The following is a 25487-nucleotide window of genomic DNA, read 5'->3' as shown; positions in this document are numbered from 1 at the left end:
TAGGAAAGCCTGCAGGACACCTCCAAGCCCAGTCACCATCAGATGAAAATCACATGGGACCCTGAGAGAAAACTGCATAGAGCCTAGTCTACCCCCAAAACCATGAGAATTAATAATAATAAATTACTGTTACGTCACTCCAGTAAGTTTGAGGTACTCTGGCACACAGCATAGCAATGGTCATCACAAGAAAGAGATTGCAATCTCACTCTTAGTGTCTTCCATCATTCATACACATCAAGCATTAATAGATACTTTTTTTAATCTAGGATAGCAAATTCACTGTACTATGTCCTCTGGAAACTTACAAAATAATGAAGAAGAGCTAGCCCATAATAAACTTTAGAAAGCACCAATCCAGCTGTTAAATCTTATAGCCAAACAAATAAAATTGATATAAATCAACATAAAAACTGCATCAAACTGGGTGCTGAACAAGCACATTAATCAAATGATATTATATACAAACAGGAGTAAGCCTTTATTAATTTAATTAGTGAGAACACCTTCATGGAGATGATCTTCACTAATTACATGAAAAAGCAAACAAATGTGGTGTAAAAAATACTGGGTCTTTTACATATCCCATATGGTCTAGATAAAGTCTGGACAAGCAAAAAGGATGACCGGAGAAAGCTAGCATGACTTTGAGAGAGGAGGACGACACTTATCATAGAGTAAGAGATAAGAAAGACGATACACTGTGATGGAGGCTGTTCACATTAAAATTTTTTCAGTAACTGATTTTTAAAATATTTCATAATAAATGTAGAAAATATTTAGAGGTTATTTATAATAGTATACAAGATCGTATTTAAAACATTATAATGATTCAATTAGTGTTACTGGGGGGGAAATGCAAACTGTGGCCTGAGAAATAGGTGAGGGTAGCTCTTCAGAATGACTGAAAGGATAAGATGAGCAAGGAGCAAGCAGGAATCACTGTGTCCAAGAATTATTACCATGTGTACGGGACAGTATCCCATACACACCCTACAGCTCTGGGAACACGTACCACATTCTCACACTCCCCATGAACACCTTATTTTATGACTATATAAGTAGACACACACATACATATACATATGTATGTATACATTTATTTATATATGCACGTCTGTGTGTATATATATGTTTGTTTATTTCTTCCAAAAGTTATATGCTAGTCCATTGGGAATAGATTCTAGTAAGCATAAGAAAGTTTAAATAACTACACTTTTAAATTAAATTTTTATTTATTTTTAAATTTTTACTTACTGATTTTAGAGAGAAAGGAAAGGACAGAAAGAGAGAAAGAAACATCAATTTGTTGTTCCCCTGAGTTATGCAAGCACTAGCTGATTCTTGCATGTGCCTTGACCTGGGGATCGAATCTGAAACCTTGGCATATCAGGATGACTTTCTAAACAACTTACTACCCAGCCAGGGCTCAATTAAACTTTGAAAAGAACAGTATGAGACAACTAATGTATAAACCGTCCTTGGGAAAACATTGTTTTTAAAAAATCATAAAACCTCTTAAGAAGCTCATTAATAGACAAGATTATTGCACAAAACCATACTGGTGAAAAACAAATGAACTAAAACCCTACACTATTACAAACATCACTAGTTGTCTCCTAATAAACACAATACCTGAAGTTGTAGGTACTTCCACAGTAAGACTACTGTAAGGAGGCGGAGAGGGGTCCGTGTCGAGCACTAATGCTGCAGGAACGGTCCGCACGGTCTGTGCTGTTGGGGCTGAAGCGGACGGTTGCTCCACGGCAGGTGATTCTGAATTATCCTCTTCATTGTGAAGCTAAGAGAACAAAGGATACAAGAAATATTAATGTGATTCTGTTTTTTTTTTAATTTACACTTATTTTTAAAGGTTGTTTCAGGCAAAGGATCATTTTTTAGCTGTAAAGAAAGTAAAATAGCATTTAAAAAGATGAACAAAAAATTTTAAAGAGACCTAATCAGTCAGTAAGAACTTTAGAATTTTTAGTTTCTTTACAAAATGAAGTTCAAATTGTTAAGAATTTATAAAGAAAAAATATTCATGATTACAATAGATTAATTCAATCCCAAGTAAATACTGTCTACCATACATCAATTACTGTCTATTACAAAGAAAAGTAAAACCCTAATGATACAACCACAACACCAAGTCAGCACGAGATGCCCTGGCTCCTGACCAGCAGCACTCGGCCCTGGTGTCACAAAGCGTCTCCCCTGTCTCCCACTACAAGGTGCCCAGGAGAAGTCCTGATGTAGTCATCTGTCATGGTACTTTCAGCAGGAAAATGTTAGACGAGCAAGAAAAGGCAAATAAAAATAGAGTACAGACAGACACTAAGCAGTATCGACTAAAACAAATTAACAGTAAAGGCGTCAAAAAGAGTAAACCACTTTTCCAATCTACGATTAATGCTGCAAATGCAGATGAAATATGCTAAAGAGAAAAATCCTGTATCACAAAACAGCTCTCCTCTAGCTCCTCACACGTTAAACTCCTTAATCCATAAATGTGCTCCCCAGAAAGACCTACTCATTTTTAAAGGCTGTCACGACTTATTCAAATAACTAAAATAATTGCAAATACTTTTGCAAATGACCTCAGAAACAATGCTCTGGAACTAGTAGAACATACCAGTTTATTTCAAGTGCTCTACCTAAATCTTCAGTTTCACTTTACAAAATTGTAATTTATAGCGAACATCTGATACATGCCAACGGTAAAACCCAGTGACGAAGTCAAGTCTCTGCGCACTGCAGCACAGACCTTCCATTTCACTTTCTCATTCACTCGAAAGTGTACTCACTCTTTTCACTCAGTATTATTTTGTATCAATTTCAGGTACACAGCATTGTGGTTAGACAATCACTTTACAAAGTATTTCCCCCAATATTTCCAGTAACGCCTGGCACCATACATAGAGATTACATTACTGACTATACTCCCTATGCTGTACTTTACATCCCCGTGACTATTTTGTAACTACCAATCTGTACTTCTCTACCCCTTCACCTTTTTTGCCTAGTCCCCTAACCTCTCCCCCACCCCTCTGGCAAACATCAGTCTATTCTCTGCATCTATGAGTCTGTTTCTGTTTTGTTTGTGCGTTTATATTGTTCTTTAGGTTCCGCATATAAGTGAAATCACATGGTACTTGTCCTTCTGTGACTGACATTTCACTGAGCATAATATTCTCTAGGTCCATCTGTGCTATCACAAGTGGTTAAGATTCATTCTTTTTCAATGACGCCTCAGTTCCCCTCAAAGTAGGCTCCTTGGGACCTCATACAGTTCTCCCAATCACCATCAGCTGCCCTGTTGTATTTTCCTGAATCTCTCTCATTAGTGGTCTGAACTCTCTTCCCTTTCAAAGGTGATTTTAGTTTTGGGAAAAACCACAAGTCACAGGGCACCAAATCTAAGCTGTAGGGAAGCTGAGTCACCTGAGTGATTTGATGGTTCACCAAAAAACTTTGTACGAGATGTGATGTGTAAGCAGGCACATTTCATAATGAAGCTGCCAATCACCAGTTGCCCATAACTGCAGCCTTCTGAATCATCCAAAAATGAATGCTACGGCCACACAGTACACATGCTCACTCAACAGCATCTACCACCCCCTCTGACTAGTACAGTGAAGTTGGCAGTCATTGTTCACACATGTGCATTCCAGTCCACTCTCCTTGGCTGCCACGTTATATTGATGTCATGCAAACCATTCTCGTTATATTAACAATGGCTGGACTTTTTCTGGACAGACCTTCACATATGGTCTCTGACTAACCCCTTCACTTTCTGACTATATTTAATACCAAAGGACATAACTGGGAAGAAAAGTTGTACTTGCAAAGAGATCTATTTAAGCTCAACAAAAGAACTTTTTTAATTTTTAAATTAGAACTTGGTCATTATCAGAACACTAGTTTGTGTGGGGTGGGGCAACAAATACTTTAGGAAGACGTCAGATGATTATCTAGCAAAGGCTACTATATAACTAGGATGAAAACACACTGTTTATCCCAGGACAGTCCCGCTTTACACCTACTGCTGCAGGGCCCCACTCAATTTAACACTCTCTCCACCTCTTTCATTCTCAAAAGCAGGGGTCCCCAACCCCCGGGCATGGACTGGGGCCACACAGCAGGAGGCAAGTGGGGCAGGTGAGCAAAGCTTCATCAGTATTTCCAGGAGCTCCCGATTGCTCACATTACCACCTGAGCTCTACCTCCTGTCAGATCGGCATTAGCATTCGATTCTCATAGGATCGAGAACCCTACTGTGAACTGCACAGGCAGGGGATCTAGGCTTTGCCCTCCTCATGAGAATCTAATGGCTGATGATCTTAAGTGGAGCTGAGGAGGTGATGCTGGCACTAGGGAGCGGCTGCAAATGCAGATTATCACTAGCAGAGAGGTTTGACTGCACAGAGACCATAATAAATCTACTGCTTGCAGAATCATATCAAAACCCTATCAGTGAGTGGCAAATGACAATTAAGCTTCATCTGGTGGCAGGCTTTATAGTGGCAAGTGAGTTGATGTACTTAAGCTGGTGGCAGGTTTTAAGTCAGAATCTGACACTTATTTTAGTCTGCACGTGTCCTGCCCATTATTTTATTTATCACTTCTACCTGAGGGGCCTCTTTCCTGCACTGCGCACTTGTCTCAGTCACAGTTTTGGTAAGCCCACGTGATAACCCTAGCCAGCCAAAAGAAGTAAAAAGGAAATGTCACTGAAGTCCTTCTTTGCCAAGGGGGAAAGACCCAATGATGAGACACAAGAAGACTCTAAGACTGCCACAAAAAGAAAGGTGTATTTAAAAGAAAACCCTAAGAATTCTATTTAAAGTACAGGTCATTGCAACAGGTGATTCACATTCTCCGAGCAGGCTATGTATAGTGTGTGGCGACTGGCTATCCATCGAAGCCACGAAACTGCTTCACCACACAGAGACCAAGCACCCTGCAATTAAAAAAAAAAAAGCCTTTGGACTTTTAAAAAACAAAAAACGTGAACATGAAGAACAGAAGCAATTATTGAGGGCCACCCCTTCATCAAATGTGTCTGCACTGAGAGCATCATTCTTAGTGGCTAGCCACATTGCTAAAGCTAAGCAGCCCTTTACTGCTGGTCAAGAGTTGAGCCTGCCTCGTGCTAAGGACATCTGTCGCAAACTTTTAGGGCAGGCTACAGTTCAAAAGGTGGCACGTGTTCCTCTTTCAGCTCACACCATAACTAGATGAACTGATGAAATAGCAGAGGATATTGAGGCGCAATTGTCAGAGAGGGTTAATGAGTCACTGTGGTACGCAATCCAGGATGATGAGTGTACTGATGTTCACAGCAGGGCAACAGAGCTTGTTTTTGTGCAATGTGTTTTTCAGGAAGACGTGCACGAGGATATGTTATGTGCACTTTTTTGCCAACCAACACCACAGCTCCAGAGCTATTCAAGTCTCTGAATGATTACCTATCAGGAAATCTGAACTGGTCGTTTTGTGTCAGCATGTGCATGGAGAGAGCGGCTGCCATGACTGGACGGCTTTCTGGTTTGACTACTCGGGTCAAAGAGGTTGCTCCTGAATGTGAGTCTATGCACTGTGTCATCCACAGAGAAATGCTGGCAAGCTGAAAAATGTCACCTGAACTTAACGCTTCTTTTCGCGGGATGTGATTAAAATTATCAACCACGGTAAAGTACATGCCCTTAACTCATGTCGGGTCACTTAGTTCTGCGAAGAGATGAACGCAGAGCACACAAATCTTATACAGAAAAGTGGCATGGCTTTCTAAAGGTAGCTCACTGGACAGTTTTTGAGTTACAAGAGCCACTCCAGAGATTTCTATGAGAAAAACAGTCACCAGTGGCAGCACATTTCAGTGACACAAAATGGGCTGCACAACTTGCTTACTTGTGTGACATATTCAACCTACTTGATGACTAAGTCACTCCAGGGGAGAATGCCAACTGTGTTCAAGTTGGAAGATAAAGTGGCTGCATTCAAAGCCAAACTGGAATTATGGGGGTGACAAGTGAACACTGGGAATTTTGACATGTTTCAAACATCAGCAGAGATTCTGAAAGAGACTGAGCCAGGACCACCTTCTCCCAGCTGTGCGTGATCACCCATCTCAGCTTTGAAAAGAGTTTGAGCATTACTCCCCAAGCACAAAAGGCCCCCACACTTGAAAGGAACGGATCCACGACCTATTCCTTACTGTGAATAAGCCAGGTGAATTGACTTTGTGCTAGACGTTGAACTGCTTGAGGCTGCAAATGACGGTGGCCTTAAACATACGTCTGAGACAACTTCAAATCCCCACACGTTGGGGATTAAAGTCAAGGCGGAATATCCTGAGATTGCCACAAAAACACTGAAAAGCCTGCTTCCATTTCCAACATCCTATCTTTGAGAAGCAGCATTTTCTGCAGTGACAGCAACCAAAACAAAGTCACGGAGTACACTGGACGTAGGCAGCGCACCTCAGGTGTCAGATACTTTCTCAGTATCTAAACGCTACATGGTAGGAAGGTACAAAAATGACAGGGACGTGCTGCAAGGACACTGGGACAGACGGACGAAAGAGTCAAATCTGGAATGACCTGAGCCTCAAAATAAATGATGATGATGATGTAACATTACAATCAATAGAATAAAATAAAACCCATGAATTCCTGATATAAATAAATAAATTGGAGGCAAAGAAAAGTTCTTCCTTATAGAATTATAAATAATAAATGTAGAATGGATGACAGAATTAGGAAATCACCATTTGACTCTATTAGGCAATAATAACCAATGATTCTAAACCCACTGGGTGAAAATATATTTAATCCTAACCTGAGGATATGTTTTTTATTGATTTTTAGAGAGAGGAAGGGGGAGAGAATGAGAGAAACATCCATCAGTTGCCTCTTTCTCTCCCCCATCCGACCCCTTTCCCCTCTCTTTAAAAATAAATAAAATCCTTAAAAAAACTAAGATACTGAGAGAGACGATAATTAAGCACAGTATCTAATTATGAACTAGATTCTGATCTTAAAAAGGGGGTTCTTTATTATAAAAGGCGTAAGTAGAGAAAGTGATGAAATATGTTGCTACTTTACAATGTTTCATTGTTAACTACTTTGATAATCGCACTGTACTTTGAGAGAATGTCTTTTAGAAAACATACACTGAAATATTTAGATATAAAGGGATAACATGTCTGCCATTTACTTTCACATGTTTCAGAAAAAAATAAAGTGTGACCTTGGCCAGGTGGCTCAGTTGGCTGTAGCACCGTCCTACACACTCCAGGGTCTGATTCCTCATCAGGGCACACACCTAAGTTACAAGTTCGATGCTGGGTTGCGGTTTGTGCAGGAGGCAACTGACTGATGTTTCTCCCTCACATCGATGTGTGTGTTTGTGTCTCTCTGCACCCCCCTTCCTCTCTAAAATTAATAAAAACATATCCTCAGGTGAGAATAAAAAATGTTTAATACATGCGTAGTGTGTATGTGTGTACATATATTATATATAGTATATGTGTATTATACTATATATAGAGAGAGGGAGAGAGAATGAATCACAAAGCAAATGTAATAAAATGTCAACATTTAAGGAAACTGGGTGAATGCTATAAAGGAATTCTTTGTACTATTTTCCCCACACTTTTCTATAAGTCTAAAGTTATTTTAAAGTAAAGTTAAAGCAAAAACAAAATACATGGTAAGGAAATAGAAACCTATATTGTATAAAAACAGGTAACTGAAAACTCTACAATCCAGCTTCTAACAAGTTCCACTCTATTGCTGAGAAGCCCAACATGATCATTAAAAACCTCTACACCTTCAGTCACTTTACAAATTGATTTTTCCACTTTTAATCAAAATCCAGTTTTTCTTGGATGGCACACTCCACTCCACAAAGGCCTCTCAAACAAGAATGTTAATCCTTGCACAAAGCCCCCTTTATCTTCGAACACGAAAACAGGGAAGATTTTCTGGAAGTTGCCCATTCTAGATCAAGATCCTCTCTTAAGTTCACACTGCCTATAAGCCCACCAGACCATCTCTTCTCCTGATCTGATTAATATTTGCAAGGGCCCAAACAATCCCCAGTGAAGAAGACTTACAAGCCAGCTCCATACCCCCATTATTACCTCCTCTAACTTAAATCCTACTATATATAGTACAAGATGGATAAACCAACTTAACACCTCAACTGTAAGACAGGAAGTAGTAATAACATCCAGAGTTGAATGGTCCAATAACTAACATCAGTTCTTCCCTGACCTGATCTAGAATTGCTTCTACCAGAAAATATTTTTTTTCTACATTTTACTTCCAGGTTACAACCTCCAAGCTTTTATCTTTCTCACTCCCTTGCCTGCATCCTGTCTTGTCCATTCTTTGGGCCCTCCATTTGCTGCCCCCTGGTTACTTCCTAGCCAGTGTCGCCTAGACTATGCAGTGAAAAACCTGCATGACACTCACCCTCCATTTCCCAGTTCCCACACCCTCTGCCACATCTAGCCCACTGAGACCCAACCAGAGACAAGTCTACTATCCCCTGGTAGAGGGAGGAAAACACGTCGGTAACTGTGTAGACTGGTGCCAGTACAAATTTAGTTTCTGATCCCAGCCGGGCTGTCAGAACCAGTCACCACCATGGTGGGTGTCTCAGCTCACTGCTCTCCTACTCCCCACTTCCAACCATGAAACTTTTCCTACTTCACAGAGGAAAACAGGTTTTCAAGCAAAAATTCCTCCAACTTATCTCCCCCTGCATCTCTAAATTTATCATTATGGCATCCAGCCTAACTTATATTCTTTGCTCCTAAATGCCAGACAACTGTACAGAGAAGATTCTGCCTCCCAAAGGATCCTTTTTCCTTTAAATAACATCTCTCCTTTTTCTCCACTAACTTCTTTCTCTCTACCCACATATATACTCTATTCACGCCATACTTAAAAAAGAAAAAATCCTGCCCCCCAGCTAAATTAAAACTTTTTTTTGGTACTTTTCAAACTATTTCCATCCCTCCCTCTTCCCTTCAGTGACAAACACCCTAAGAGAAAAAAATATGTCTCTGTCATCGTTCTGTGCGCTTCCAATGCTCATTTCCTCCCTAAGCCATTACCACCTGGCTTTCACTTCAACAGCCTCTCGTTAAGAACATTCACTGACCTTCTTAATTGTTCAGTCCAAAAACCTTTTTTCAGCCCTCACTCTACCAAAAATCTTTAATACATTCAACACAGTTGAGTGTGTTCTAAATGGTTTTTCCTTAGAGAACTATTCCCCTCTGCTTTTCCTCCTACCTTTGACTATTCACCGTTCATTTTATAGGGACCCTGATTTTCCTCTGCCAACTTTACTCTTACCTAACACTGAATCCAGAGCTGTGGAGACTGCCCCCAACACACAGACCAGAGAGAACTAAATGGGATATAATTGGTTTCATTTGCAAGGGCATATGCCAATTAACTCCATATAACATTGTTAGAGTTACAATTACAAGCATTCATTTGTCATCTAAAAAATCAGTATGATGAACTGTCTTGTTTGTTTCATTCTTTTAGATGATCAAGTAGTTGCTATACAAGACTGGAAAAGAAGATAATTTGATGCCAGAAGATCTAATTTAAGATACAGATCTACCACCTCCTAGCTGCATAACCTTGATTGGGTCTTTCAGTCTAATCTTTCTGTGATGCATTCATTTTCATTCAGTCAGTCAGTTACCAACCAGTCACTCAACCAACTTTACTAAACCACTAATATGTTGTAGCTACTGTATTCAGTGCAGGAAATAGATACAAATCCCAACCCATCAAGCCCTAGAACTTTAAGCTTCTAACAACTAGGAGCTCAGAGGCAAGGGCTGCAGCACGGGGAATAAAGGAAAATAAAAGTTTACATATTCTATTATAGGTAAACCAGGGAGCCAAGAAGGACCAGACCTGAAATAACACCTTTCTTTAGAGAAAGTTCTGCTCTTCTTCCCTCAGCAAACAGCGATGCTAAGAACAGAATCCCCAAGTAAAACTAAATACAGTAGTATCAACTACCAGGACATGCTGTTGTTGATGATTCACCCAGGAAGCAGAGCAAATGCCAAGATGCCATTGCAGGCAACAGTTGAAGGGCTCATCCATCAAAGTGTTATATGCCAAAACAAGCCCTCAAAAGTTGGCTGATAAACATGTACACGCAGGCTGAGTAAGTTCATGAGCGCAGCAGCCAAATACACAAACACACACACATTCTCTCTGTTTCTCTCTCAAAACGTTAGCAATCACAAGCCCATATATCTTTATTCCTGTATAAATAATACTTATTTCTTTATTCCTGTATAAATGATACTAATTCTCATATTAAAATGACCACTATAATGCCACATTTCTAAAAGTACTACAAAAGTCAACACAAAAACAATGTTACACCAAGGTTTTCCATAAAATTTGACAGGACTGACATTTTCCACTAAAAATTTACACAAGTGAATTCCATTACTGCATTGGTTTGCACTGGAAGTAAACATGCACAAGACAAAAATATATTGTAACTTGTGCCTCTGAAGAAATCACAGCAAAAATAGTATTCAGAGAGAAGCTGAGTAAGTAGTTTTCTATAGAATTCAAATTCTAATTGTCAGCACACATAATAAAACAAATTTAGCCCTGGCTGGCGTGGCTCAGTGGATTGAGTGCCGGCCTGCAAACAGAAAGGTCGCCGGTTCAATTCCCAGTCAAGGCACATGCCTGGGGTACAGGCCAGGCCCCCAGTAGGGGGCGTGCAAGAGGCAACCAAACAATGTTTCTCTCCTTTTCTCCTTCCTTTCCCCTCTCTCTAAAAATAAATAAAATGAAATAAATAAATTTACCAATTAGTTTTGGAGGAGGAAAAAACCTAGCAATCTAAGTTGTAACTTTACATTTTGAGAGACAATTTTGCTTTAAAGAGAAACCATTAGTTAGCATACTTAAAACACTGAAAATGACATGGAAGTATTTCATTACACATTAATTTTGCTTTTAACAAGGGCAATGAAAACAGGCATTTATCGGATAAACAGAAAAAACAAAAATACTGGTACAAATATTTGGGCCTATTCAAATATTGAGCCTATTCTATCACCAACAGTGGACTAAGAATAAGCAGCATACTGGTTAAGTACACAGGCATTGGAATAAACATTTCTAGACCCAAACCTAGGTTCCAGCACTTATTCTGTAACCTCCCAGAGCGTCATTTTTATGATCTATAAAATAGGACCTACTTTCTCATTTAGTTTTTATAAAGAGTACAAAAATGAACACCTGTACATACTCAGAATATCTGATATAGTAAAAACCCAATAAATGTTAGGTTTTTTTTAAAGCACTTTATATGTATCATCTAGTTTAGTCCCTAAATAACCCTCTAAGGTGAGTAGGATGGAACAAACTTTAAATAACTGAATTGACACATCTAGTTAAGGGCAAAGAAATATTCAAAGAAATATTCAAATCAGGTTTTACTGTCTCTAAATCCAGACTTTCTTTTCTTTTTCTTTTTTAATTATGAGAGTACATTTATTATAGCTGGGAACAGTGAAAAAAGGAAGGGCTTAGGATAGAAGCAAAAGGAGACAGCTTAAGTGGGGCTCCTTTGGCTCTCCAAAAATGTTACAGGAAAGAATGAGCTGAGGCAGGGCTGTTTTTAGCTCACTGAGAGGTCAGAGAAAAGGCGACAGGTTCAGGGGGTTAGCCCAGGACGGGCTGTGGCTGCTGGTGCCCACTGCTCCCCTGGTTACAAGTTCCGTGAGACCCCTCAGAGTTTAGGAGATGCACCCCTGCAGGGAAAAAAGAGGGGAAAAGGAAGGGCACGAGCTCGCTCGCTAAATTCAGGCTCTTTCTACTTCAAGACGCCTCCAATAACAATTTACGTGTAGTTATCTACCCTGCCACAAGATTACCTTCAGGATTACTTCTGATGCTGTAAGTACACCACACACACATCTTTGAATTTACCCAGCTACTTTTCTTCAATGCTACTACTCTAATCTAAGCCACTATTATCCCTTACCTGAACTACTGGCACAGCTTCCTAACTAAACTATAGACACTGACATTCGGGAGGCCCTCCAGGAAAAGGCTGGCCTACCAAGAAATAACGCAACACTGAAGCCCACCAATCCTTAAGTCAAGAGCACACAAAGCACAACTCGTAGGACCTAAATAGGCAGAGAAGAAACACCCAACTTTATAAAATAAAAATAAAAACATCTCCAACAGGAAAGAAAGACAAAACAAAAATATCAGAAGAAAAGTTAATGCAAGGAGTAGAAAAACAAAAATCTCAAAATCTACAATTAGCTCAAGTTCCAGCAGGACAGTCCTCCCACTGACCGCAAATATAAACCTGGAACAAAATACACGAAAACAACTACCTAAAGCATTCTGAACTTTTAAAGAAACCAGGGATGTAGAAGGACGTTAAAACCTTGAGAAAAGCAACCTGAACGGATGAGAGTTTCTCCGTTTTTTGTTTGGTTTTTTTTTTCCCTTTTTCAGCTTTGCTCTGAGGCAGAACCACAGCTAAGGAGAGAGACCGCAACTTAAGTGGCTAAAACCCCAATAAAAAACTTGCTATTTCTAGCCAGAGGAAGGATGGAATGGAGCCTGGGCAGGACAGAAAGTGAAGGGCAATCACTAATCCTTGAACGATGCATGTGTAGGACTTACCCAAAACAGATTAGTAAAGACCCAAGAAATTAAGCTTAGATTTGAACCACTCAACAGTATGTGAGACAGTACTTAGAATCTAAAGCTAAGCTGACGGCCTCTAAAACAAAGTATCTATATCCCCCAGAGCAGCACAGCACAACACTCAGAAGACGATAAAATCCAAAATTACTAGAAATACAAAATACTAGGAAATATAAATCACTCTCCAGGGAAAAGACAATCAAGAAATGCCAGTTCTCAGATTATAGTTACAAGAATTTTAAAGCAGCTATTATTGCTATTCCAGGAAGCAAAGCAAAATCATCTTGAAATCAATGAAATGACAGAGAATCTCAGTAGAGAAACGAAAAAAGAACCAAAGAGAAATTTTGTAATGAAACAAAAAACATATGACATAAAAAACCCAACAGATAGGATCCATAGTACAATGAGGATGACAGAGGAAACACCCAGTGAATTTAAATTGATAGAATTTAACCATTCTAAAGAACCAAAAATAATTCAAAATTAAATAAGAGCTACATGGACTTTTTAAAAATTTAAAGGATTAAAAAAAAACCACAACCATGTAATATGAGTCTCAAAGGAAACAAAAAAGGAGACTAAAGCAGGAAAAAAGCTGAAGAAATAATGTCCATTAATTCTTCAAAGGAGTAAAGGAAACAAATTTATAAATTCAACCTCAGCGAAGCTAAAACAGAACAAATTCAAAGAAAACCACACCTAGGCACAACAGAATGAAATTTCTAATAATGAAAGACTTCAAGTTATTGAAAGCAGCCTCAGAAAAGCAATATATTTAATACAGAAAAACAATGATTCAAGTAACTATACCTTTCTCAGCAGAAACCATGGTTGTCCGAAGAAAATGGAACAATATCTTAAAAGGCTGAGAGACAATAAGCCAAAAATTCTACATTCACAATGTGTACCTATATACTGGAAGAATAAAGGCAAAATAAAGATATTTCAGATAAAAATAAGGTAGGAGAATTAACAGCTGATCTGCACTTTAAGAAATGGTAAAAGTAGTTCTTATGGCTGAAAATATTCAAGAGAAATGTTTCTTCAGGAATGAAGACAGCATGGGGAGTGATAAATGTTATATATAAAAGAACTTTTAAGTTTAAAAATGTGTTACTACTTAAAAAACTAACACTGTTGGGGTTTTGAATGAATGCATACATAATGCATATGACAAGGGTAAGGTCAAGGTGGGCACAGGGTACAGAGACCTACATGGTTACCAAGTTCTACATTTTATATGAAGTGATGCCATTAATATTAAATATACAAACCTAACTTTGCACTCTTTATTGTCATAGTACATCACCAAGATAAACATAATGGATCATAAAACAAGACTAAATAAATTTAAAAGGAATGAGATTACAGTGAGTATATTATCCTACCACAAAATAATTAAACTTGAAATGTTAAAAAGATTATCTTAAAAAAAATCCCAAATAAATGGAAATTTAACACACATCTAAGTAATGTATGGTTCAAAGAAGAAATCCTAAGAAAAATCAGAAAACATCTGTACTGAAAGCAAAAATGCAACATATCAAACTTTGCAAGACATAGCAAAAAAACTGTTCCATGGATGTTATATTAGGGAAAAATGATTGTATCAGGGGAAAAAAATCTAAAATCAATAACCAAGATCCCACCATTAGAAGCTGGAAAATAAAAAGTTAGGTAAACCACAAAAAAAGGAAATAGTAAACAAATGTGGTAAAAGCAGAAATCAGTAAAATAAAATATAGACATTTAACAAAGCCAAGAGCTATTCTTTGGAAAAAATAAACAAAATTGACAAAAATGATAGCTAGACCATTAAAGAAAAAACAAATGAGAAAGCAAATCCCTAAATGAAAAAGGGGTTACCACCAGAAGACTTACAACATCAAAATGATAACAAGAGATTATGAATTTGATGCCAACAAATTCAATACCTTAATTTAATTTTATTTTTTTAACCCCCAGGCATCTTTTCTTACGAAGTCTACAGAAAATATTAGGGGGTAATATTAGGGGGTAAACCAGAAGCAGGGAAAGATTGAGAATTCAAGAAATCGAGGCTCCACATAGCGAAGTGATGAAGGCACGTGCATCAGGCCTACAGAACAAACAGGACAGATGGAAACAGTGAGGGCGGAGGGCTCCGGGAACACTGTCTTCAAAGAACAAAATTAAGTAACTGATAATTATCTGACACATCTGACCATGCAAAAAATATAGCTGAAGAGCAAATTCTGAAAAATACCAAAGGATATGCAAAGAATTAACAACAGATACACAGAAAAATAAAGACTTAAAAATTAGGTGACTCCATGAAAAATTTAGTTATACAAAATACACTACCTGACTCAGTCATGAACAGTTTTTTCATATCTGTAAAATGTAAACACTAATTTCTGATTTAACTAAAAATTAGATGCTTTTCATATATTCAATCCTCACATTAACACTATGGGGTATCTATTCTATCCTCACTTCATACATGAGGAAGATAAGGCACAGAGAGGGTAAGTAACTGACCCAAGGTTACAGTGCCTATAAATGACGGGCCATGATTTGAACCCAATAGGTGAGACTACGAAGAACATGACCTGAGAAGGGAAAGCAGGACATGTAAGCAACAGAAGTAAAATTAATAAATCAACAAGTAGCTGAAGATCCATATATGCATATATTAAAAATAGAGTTAAGCCCTGGCTGGGTAGTTCAGTTGATTGGAGCGTCGGCCCATATATCAACACCTCTCAGGTTCAATCTCCAGTCAGGGCACACATCTAAACTGCCCATTCAATCCCGGGTCAGGGCACGTACACAGGCAACCAATCAATGTTTTTCTCTCACATCCATGTTTTTCTTTCCTTTCCTCTCTCTCTAAAAGTCAATAAACGTAACCCTCTGATGAGGATTTTTTTTTAAGTACAGAATTAATGCCGTTCAAGAGTTAAAGATTGCTTTCTTCTGAGGAGAAAGGCTTGGAGGACAACAGGGATGGAAAAGGAAACGGCTACTTCTCATTGCTTGTCTTTCGGTACTCAAACTTGTGAAAGCACACCTGCATTACTTTGATTTAAAAAACATATATATGCACATACACACTGGTGAAAGAAACCGTGTCCAAAAGCTGAATTGGGCCCAGTGAGTTACGATGAACTGTGGTTCTGGACAATCAGCAGGGTTCACTTACTACCTGGGTGACTACCTGACCCATGCCGTACCATCCGTACTCTCCAGGTCTGGTGTCACCATGAATAAAAGTTAACTACAATGAAAGTTCTGTGTCCCAGGATCTTTGGCTTTAACTCGGCTGACAGCTTTCCAAGTAACAAAATAAAATTTGTCCTTTAAGGTTTGCTGCATGACCTTACGCAGACTCTCCTTTGGACCATCTGCTATAAAATTAGAAGGCTAAAAAATGATCACTAACTGCACTTCCCTAACATCTGGAGACAGTTTTTCCTTCTTCCTATAGGTAGACCAAATAACCTAACCATGGTTAAATATCTTGCAATTGCAAGCGACCAATCAGATGAGGGATTACATAATACGAGAATTCATCTAAACAGATTCCTTGGCACAACTCTAAAAGCAAAATGCATACCCTAATTATGGATATCAAGAATATCAACACTGTGTGAGTTAGCCAAGACACTGCTACTGTTACATAATAGAACTCTAGAGAACTGTTCACTTTATAAACATAATATACCAGTAACCTCGTGCATAGTCTGGAAATCATTCAGGAAAGGCATTCATTTATTTCTTCAATAAGTACTATTTACTATGCACCTATAGCGGGCCTAAAACTATATTATATACTGTTATAAACAAGACAGCGCCAAACCCTACTTCCCACTGAGTTTACTGAATACACACCATGGAGTAAGGACAACGACAGGTTTAAATGTACAGTGTTAAAAGAACCCAGAACTTGGCACTAAAGGGTGGGAAATGGAGGTAGAGAGGCAAGAAGGTGAGGAAAAGTTTTCTGAAAAGAACATTTAAACAGATCTGGATAAAGAACAGATATTAGTCCTGGTGGAGGGAAGGAGAAAAGAGAAATTGGGAAGAATATGTTCAAAAGACAGAAGGCATGAGGACCATGGTTTGAAGTGGGAGATTAAGAAGGGTGGGGCAAAAGAACAGAAAGTATTATAGTTCAAATATTCACAGCTCATGAATAACAAATCAAGCAAGGGATGAGGTAAGCAGAGGCTTGTTTTGTTTCTAAAAGTTATAAACAAAAACTTAACAGGGTCTCTAGGTTATTTCAACACCCTCCCCTTTTTGGGGAAATCACACGCACACAAAAAGTCGTGCTCATATAAATGAAAGCTCCACCCAAGTGAGAATAAATGCTCTATAAAAACTGTCACTGTCGGATTTCTTCAGTCCAAGATCCAACCGTAGACAAATCCTCAGAGCCTCGAAGTTAGCGCAGAGGTAAAACCCTTTCGGTTTATTTTCTTATTATCAAAGCCTCTGCCAGACAGCACAACTGCTTTATATAATGTAATGGGCAATCTAAACCACAGCACATTCCTAAACTTTTAAAATATTAAATTGTTCATGTTCACGCAGATCTTAAAAGCAAGCAAGTCAAAATCTTGAAATAATCTGAGAGCAAATCTTAGACCACTGCATTGCCCAGCTCGCATTTAACATTTACCCACAACTCCAGGTAAGTGATCAAACTTTTGAAGAAACCGTAACAACATGGCATGAAAACAGACATAGGATGATTTACGATCACATGGTACATAGACTAGACTCAATTACAATGATCTTGTCAGCAAATTTACACTTCATAAATGTAAGCAAAATGTATTCCAGTTATTTAAACGTAACGTTAAATGTGCTTGTGTGTGTGTAAAGCACTTAGCAGAGTTCTCAGCGTATTACTGACATAATGCAAAGTCGTTATTGTTCAATTACTACTACACTAGTATTGACAAAATGTATTATTTATTCCATCAAACTGCTTCATTTTTTTAAACCACCTATCACTATCTGAAAGTATGCTTATTTATTTATCTGTCTCCTCCACCAAAGTATGAGCCATGAGACAAGAACTTAACTGTCTTGTTCACCAGCACCTAAAACAGGATTTGGTAGAAATACTGCATAAATTATTATATACACGAGTATGTAAGTGAATACATGAGTTATAGGGCCTTTGTCCTATAGTTAATCGATGATATCTTAAAAACTTCTTCCATACATTAACTTAAGCATAAATCTCACACGAGGTACTTAGAACCCTGAAGCACCTGTGAGAAAAAGCACCAGTTTAGAAGTACAAAGACATACAAAAACATGATTCCATATATTAAGTTCTCTAATATGGTGATTATCAATTTTTCCTCTGCCTTGATGCTGATGACAAATGCAAGAAATTCACCACGCCTCCTTCTTCCAATTACAGTCTGGAAGTTTTTACATTAAAGAACAGGACTGTATGAGGGAACAAAACAGAAGGGTGTGGTACAGAACCTTAGATGAGAAATAAACCGGAAAAAATTAAACCAGAAAGAGAGAATACATCATAGTTGAATAACTAATAATAAGTAGGTCCTGGACTCTATCACTTAGTGCATAAAAATTAAGGGGGGCGGAGATTGCTAAGATAAGGCACTGTAAAATATAGGAAGGTCAATTAAAGGAATATGTATGTTTAGAACAGAAAGTTATACCTCAAAAATCCAATAAGCCCACAAAAATAGCTAAAATTAAAAAGACTAACTACACCAAAATTTTGGAAAGGTAGTGGAGCAACCAAAACTTTCATTCAATGTTGGTAGAAATGCAAAATGATGCAACTACTTTGGGGAAAAGTCTAGTGGTTTATTGTAAAATTAAATATACTCCAACCTTATTGCCCAGTAATTCTACACAAGAGAAATGAAAACATGTCCACAAAAAAAAATTTTCTGTAAGCCCTGGCTGGTGTGGTTCAATGGATTGAGCACCAGACTGCAAACCAAAGGGTCACTAGTTCAATTCCCAGTCAGGGCGCATGCTTGGGTTGCAGGCCAGGTCCCCAGCAGGGGCCATGTGAGAGGCAACCACACATTAGTGTTTCTCTCCCTCTCTTTCTCCCTCTGTCCCCCTCCATCAAAAACTAAATAAATCTTTTTAAAAAATTGTGTAAGAATATTCCTAACATTTTTATCCATAATAGCCAATAATTGAAACAACCCATAGAGCAATGCATAAACTGTACCATATCCATACAATTTATACAAGAAAATAATATTCAGCAATAAAAAGAGATGAGCTACTAATATACACAATAACATGGACCAATCTCCAAAACTTCATGCAGAGCAGGGGTGTCAAACTCATTTTCACCAGGGGACACATCAGCCTCATGGTTGCCTTTAAAGGGCCAAAATAATTTTAGGACTGGATACATTTAACTACTCCTAACTGTTAAGGAGTTGAACTTACATTCAGCCCTTTGAAGGCAACTGCGAGGCTTATGTGGCCCCCGGTGAAAATGAGTTTGGCACCCCTGGTGTAGGGTGAAAGCAACTTTGCAGACAAGATGCTATTTATATGATTCTAGCATAGACAACACTAATTTGAAGTGCAAAAAATCAGAATAACGATCATGTGGGAGGCAGGAATTGAAAGGCAGGGGCCATGAGGAAACTTTCTAGGGTGATAGCAATGTTCTACATGGCAGGTCAGTAAAATTTTTCTGTAAGGAGCAGAATAGCAAATATTGATTCAAGCTTTTCAGACTGTGCCTCAAATACTCAGTCCTGCCACTGGAAATGAATGGACATGGCTGTGTTACAATAAAACTTTATTTACAAAACAGAAGTTGGAACTTAGTTTGCTGATTCCTTTTCTATTTGAAAGTTATGTGGGTTATACAGGTGTATGCATTTATCAAAACTCATTCAACAGGCAAGTAAGACGCATTTCACTATGCATCAGGTTGACCCCAAAGAGAAAGAACCATAAAGAAATATTAAACTCTAGGCTAATGATAAGCATGCAGTTTATAGTGACATACACATATATCTGCAACTTACTTTGAAAGTATCAAAAAATAAGAATTGAGAGATATACAGTAACACAAATACAGAACTGTTAGTAACTGTAGACCCTACTAGGTAACTGTACAATCTTTCAACTTTTCTATATATTTGAAAGACTTAATATTAAATGTAGAGGAAGGGGGAATTCAGTAAGAGGTCACTAACATGACTCATGCAGTGCACATGAAAGATACACTGGAAGATGGTCAGATGAAGGAAAAAAGTAGTAAATAGGCTATCACAATAGTATATGCCATAGAAAGCATCGACATGTAAGAAGTACAAAATAAGTTCACCAAGAGAAGTCAAAGAAGAGTAGAAAGTTTCTTCATATCAGGAACAAAGAAGGAGTTTCAAGGAAAAAGTTTAGTGTCATGTAACAAAAAATGAAGTAAAACAAGAACTGAAAAGTATCTATTATATTAAGCAATGGGCAACCTTGATGATGTAAAAAAGGTGTGGTAAGAATATAAACCAGATAAAGAATATTGATACGTTCAAAGGAGACAAACAAGTGAAGATCAAAGGAACTAAGCTGGGCCAAGAAAAGAAGGCAATAACTAGAGACCAACATACAGTAAAAGACTACAAACCTTCTTTAAAAGGGAAAAATCACTGCACTTAAAAATCAACATTTATTATCTAATCCAGAACATGTTCTATTGGGCAAGGCAGTCCACCATGGGCCTGAGTGGCCCTGCACACCCTTGTTGAGTGTGGCAGTCTACAAAGCTCATCTATTTCCTGATACTGAGTGAATTCTTGTAATAAGCCACACAGGCAACACAGAAGGTGAAGGTTACCACATGTTAACTGCGCTCCCAAGGGAAGGTAACTAGCTTGCTTGTTGTTTGCTACATTGTCTTCTGCTTGCTAAAAAGTGCGGGGCCCTGCCCCTGAGTTCCTCAGCTGTGACCCACTAGTGCATCCATCTAGCCCCATCACCCTCCTGGGTCCTGGCTGCAAGGAAAACCTACACAAATATGCTGATGATCATGCAGCTTGCTATGCTCTGAGTAATAATCACATCATCTGTCTCTGACCTGGGGAGTCTCCTGTTCTCTGCCAGCAATCATGAAACATTGACATACTAATTTATTACCTTGTAAATATGGTAAAATAAAATCTTAAAGACTTTTCACAGTTCTTGACATGGACAACAAAAAACTAGTTGATATTCAGGTTCTAAATAAAACAAGACACAAAGGTGGTAATCAGCAAAAACTGAAGTATTTTCAATATTTTATAATTTACATTATTCCTATTTATTTTTCATGTGCCCATCTCTATATTTGTATCTTTTACATATATTACATTATATAATTCTCATAATAATACCAATGAAGTAGGTACTAGTATGAGAAAATTGAGGCTTTAAGGCTTTAAGTAACTAAGCCAAATTGTAAATAGAACATCTTAAATATAAGCCCAGACGACTTTAATACATTTTTTATTTTTATAATTACTAAATGGTTTATTAACATTTGTCTTTTTATTTTCTTTATTTTTTTTAAAGATTTTATTTTTTTTTTAGACAGGTGAAGGGAGGGAGAGAGGGAGAGAAACATCAATGTGTGGTTGCCTCTCATGTACCTCCAACTGGGGACCTGGCCCAACAACCCAAGCATGTGCCCTAACTGGCAATTGAACCAACCATTTGGTTCTCAGTCTGGTGCTCAATCCACTGAGTCACACCAGCCAGGGCTTTAACACATTTTTTAACCATTAATAATCAACCTCCTTCCCAGCTGATTTATCAAGAGTAACTCTAATTCTCCAGATTAAAGAGCAAAGTTTAATCCCCAGTCAAGGCACATACAAGAATAAACCAATGAATGCATCACTAAGTGGAACAACAAATTAATGTCTCTCTCTCCCTCAAATCAATTTTTTTCTAAAAAAAGAGCCAAGTACCTAGATCTTCACAGTGTGAATACTTCATTATGTTCATAGAAAACTAAAATTTAGAAATATTAACATAATCTTAAATTTTTCTTTAAAAATCTGTGGCCAAGGTGTAAGGAGAGCTAGGTTAAACAAATTCAAACCATCATCTTCAGAATATCTCATGGTTTTAATATGAAAATATGTGTTTTATTATGTTAATATATGTTACAAATCTTCTAAAACTATCATCATCATTCTGGAATAGTTTGGGAAACTACTACTAAAATATACAGTGCCAATTTAACTTCTACATAAAATAGTACCTTTGAAATCTTAGTAGTCAGCTTGTTACAGGCACATAATCCTTTAAAATACAGATCAAAGTTAGAATGTAGCCTAACAGCTTCAAGCCACGTCAACTACTTCATAGTTCAGCAACATCGCTCATTTCCTACCAAACAAAACTGAATATCCCATAACACAATGAAACTACCTATCGTCCCAGCCTTTTCTGAAATTAGGTAATAAATCAAGGCTTTTTGTAGTTAGCCACTGCTTTACTTAACAAAATTCAGACCCATTTAACATTGGAAAGGAAGAGACCACAAAAAAAGCAATTTTCCACAAAAAACTTGTGCATAGGTTAATGGTAGTTAAGTCGATCTAATAATGGTCCTGAGCATCAATAATAACTTTCCAGTATGGAAAGCTAAATTTAAACTCTCTCAATATGTGACAAATTAACACTGCATACCATTTCATCCCTAAGCATGCCTGCCTGTCCCCAACTTTACAACTGAAATTCCTCATTGCTCAAGTTTATTAATCTTTCCAGAGTTTATTTTTATTTTTTTTAACTGAGCAAAAGGAAACTACACAAGTTGTGGTCACTGTGTAAGCCACAGTTGCAGATTAGTCCCTAGATAAATACTTTACTGGAAACCAATTCAGCTGCTTCTCTGGCATATACCTAGAGTTATTGATTAGGCCATTTCAACAAAACCAGGTGAAATGAACATGTAGTAACAACAATTAAAATCCAAATTTAACACGTTGCCTTACAAAGAAAACAAACTGAGGTCCTGTCCCACCTCCTTAAAGTCAGTAGTTATCTTCAGAACTGATTTCCCTCTGCCCTGAAGGAATGCCTCCACCCATTCAAATATGGGAGTCATCTCCAGTTTGAAAAAAAAAATAAATGATATTGTCCACGTATTTTGAAATGAGTTTTAGAGGGGAAAAAAACCCTTAAAATTAAGAAAGCAAACTTCAGTATTTTGGTATTAGAAATTTTTTTTAACTAATAATTAAGTATTAACTAGTCATAACCACTGAAAGCAAATGTAACAATATAACGAATTATTGTACGGCACAGCTACGTCAGTTAAAAATGTTCTGAGTAGTGATTTCTGTATGAGAACATGGTTAATTCTGATAAACAAAATCCCCAAAGAGAAAGAATTCAAATCAGTTAATGCCATTCAGGAAAACAAATAGGAACAGGACAGAACAGGGATTACAAAAAGGAACCATTCCCACTGGTAAGAATATTCAATATTTACTTAATGCATTTTATTTTTGTTATCGTCTGCAAAAGTAAGAATACCTTTATTTTTTATTTAAAAAATAAATAAAACAACCAAACCCATATACACTGAGAACTCAAAAAATTCCTTACACATTGGAAGCAATATTTTCCAAAATGCCCTGGAAAAAAAATGATAACTTTCCAAAGATTTCAGAACATGGATCATTTGGAGGTTTTTACAGGATGTAAACCAGATTAAATGGAAGGATCACAAGCTTAAGCCATAGAAAAATTCAAACTTATATTGAGATTTCAACTTTCAGTAGTATTCACACTTGTCAAAATGCACTTATTAATTGAAATTCTTAGTTCACAGGTAAGTTTCAAATATGCAAATAGATTTTCAAAGGTGAAATCTCCACTAACATGTATACATTTGTAAAATGTTACAAACAGTACTAATAACTGCCCATCAGCTGGAACAAAACAGTGAACTATTGCTGAGTCCATCTTTTAAATATGGGTTCCAATAACACCACGAGAAAAATTGAGGGGGGGGGGGAAGAAGAAGGTCCGGCACAAATAACGCCCCTTTTTATTACAAAATGTTTTATTGCAAAATCATAAGCATGTAATTCTCTAACATAACTATCACATTCAAGCACACCATATGACATTTTAGGTGAAACGTTTAAATTAAAACTATAAATTATTACCCCCACATTACTACCCTACCACTCAAACCAGGCCTTATTTCTGCCGGACCCTGGATATTAGAAAATTTGACACTGAAAATAATAGAGGTACACTTTTCACTTATTTCAACATACAAAGGTTTATACTGCTAAACTGGAAAACTCTGTACTTAGTGAAAAACCATTCTTTTAAACAAGATTAGCATTTTTCTAGTAAAACATCCTATTTCCCCACATGGTGGTAAGAAAAAAGTGGGGACAGAAAAAAAGAGTAGTCGCTTTCAGTATGTACTAACAAAATGGAAAAGGACAAAATGACAAGGTTAACTAGAGCTCAGAGGCCATATCAGCATCACGACTACTCTCTACAGTTCTACAATTTGTAAACTCCCCCTCTTTTTTTTTTTTGGCCAAGTCCACATCTGACCCTGCGTAATGCTTACATCTCCTCCCCCTTCCCCCACTCCATTTATGATGGCGATCACCTTCCCAGCAGGTATGTGAACTCCGTACCATTTCCAGCAGACAATCCAGTGGAATGTCTCAGAAGTGTCTGAATCAAAGAATGAGGAAATGATCGAGAAAAAGTGATAAATAAAACGTATGTTTTAATGAAGTGGATGCTGTACAGACGGGTCCAGGGTGGGGGTGGGGAGCTGGAAGATGGGTCGGGAGGGAAGGGTCTCCAAGAGGTGCAGAGACAGGCTCCCCAGATGTGAAGAAAGCAGGTCCGGCCAGAAGAGCCACCAAAAAAAAAAAGGAAGAAAGAGAAAGAAAATAAAAGCCAGTACTTCCCCTCCAGGAATAATCCAAGAAAAAGGACTCTAGGGGGGCACGGTGGGAGACAGTCGAGGATCCCCCAGAGGCGCAGGAGGCCGGGGCGGGGGCCAGGAACTCACCACCTGGTAGCGGCCAGTCCCCGGCTGATGATAATCCATCCTGCCCGGTTCGGGATCCGGCTGCCCAGCCGGCGAGTCCCCTAGATGCTCAGCCCCCTCCGTCACCCCTGTCGACGACGACGTCGCCGCAGGGTCCCTTCCGCCTCTGTTTCTGCCTCCGCGGTCACCGGGACAGGCCGCTTCACTTCCTGTCGCTCCCGCGGCAGCCGCGGAGACCTCCGCGTCAGCAGCGGCAGGATGAAGCTCCGGGGCTCCGCGAGCGCTACTGAGCATGCTCGGGATGGTCGCGCATGCCTGCTTGGTCCTCCGGCGTCCCATCCGCAGCGCGAGTGGAGGGGGCGTTGGTTGGGTGGGAGGAGATGGAAAAGTAAGACTAATCACTGGGAGCTGTGTAGGTGTCAGCCGGCCGAGAGTGGGCGGCGGCAAAAGGCGGAGGGCGGAGATCGCCGTCCTTGATTGGTCCTTTCTCTTGTGCGGTTTTCGCGCAGGCACAGGCTTGTGCACAATCACTCCAGGCACAAACAGACGTGGAGGAAGGAGGGGACGCATTGCTAGGACACCTGGGGACCTGCCACCTAACCAGCATTTCCCCTTATTACTCACCAGGCCTAGGACAATGCAGGGAGATCCATCTCTAGGACATTTATAAAATGCTCATCATCAGTAAGATAAGAGCTATCTTGAAA

The 25487-nt window shown here is 38.4% G+C and overlaps 1 protein-coding gene across 1 annotated transcript in view; it reads right to left on the bottom strand.

Moving 5' to 3' along the window:
* The window catches only part of NDFIP2 (Nedd4 family interacting protein 2), a 51084-nt gene extending 25929 nt beyond the window's left edge, over positions 1 to 25155 (bottom strand). Inside the window, exons 1-2 of the mRNA XM_024568813.4 lie at positions 24802 to 25155; positions 1636 to 1801 (exon numbers count right to left, since the gene is read on the bottom strand). Of these exons, the coding sequence (XP_024424581.1) occupies positions 1636 to 1801; positions 24802 to 25119 (484 nt within the window). The 5' untranslated portion in view covers positions 25120 to 25155. The remainder of the gene's footprint in view (positions 1 to 1635; positions 1802 to 24801) is intronic.
* Between the last annotated feature and the right edge of the window lie 332 nt (positions 25156 to 25487).

Source organism: Desmodus rotundus, chromosome 13 (assembly GCF_022682495.2).
Source record: "Desmodus rotundus isolate HL8 chromosome 13, HLdesRot8A.1, whole genome shotgun sequence".
Taxonomy (NCBI): Eukaryota; Metazoa; Chordata; class Mammalia; order Chiroptera; family Phyllostomidae; genus Desmodus; species Desmodus rotundus.
The sequence above is the reverse complement of the archived record's forward strand: the minus strand, read 5'-3'. Positions and strand labels throughout refer to the sequence as shown.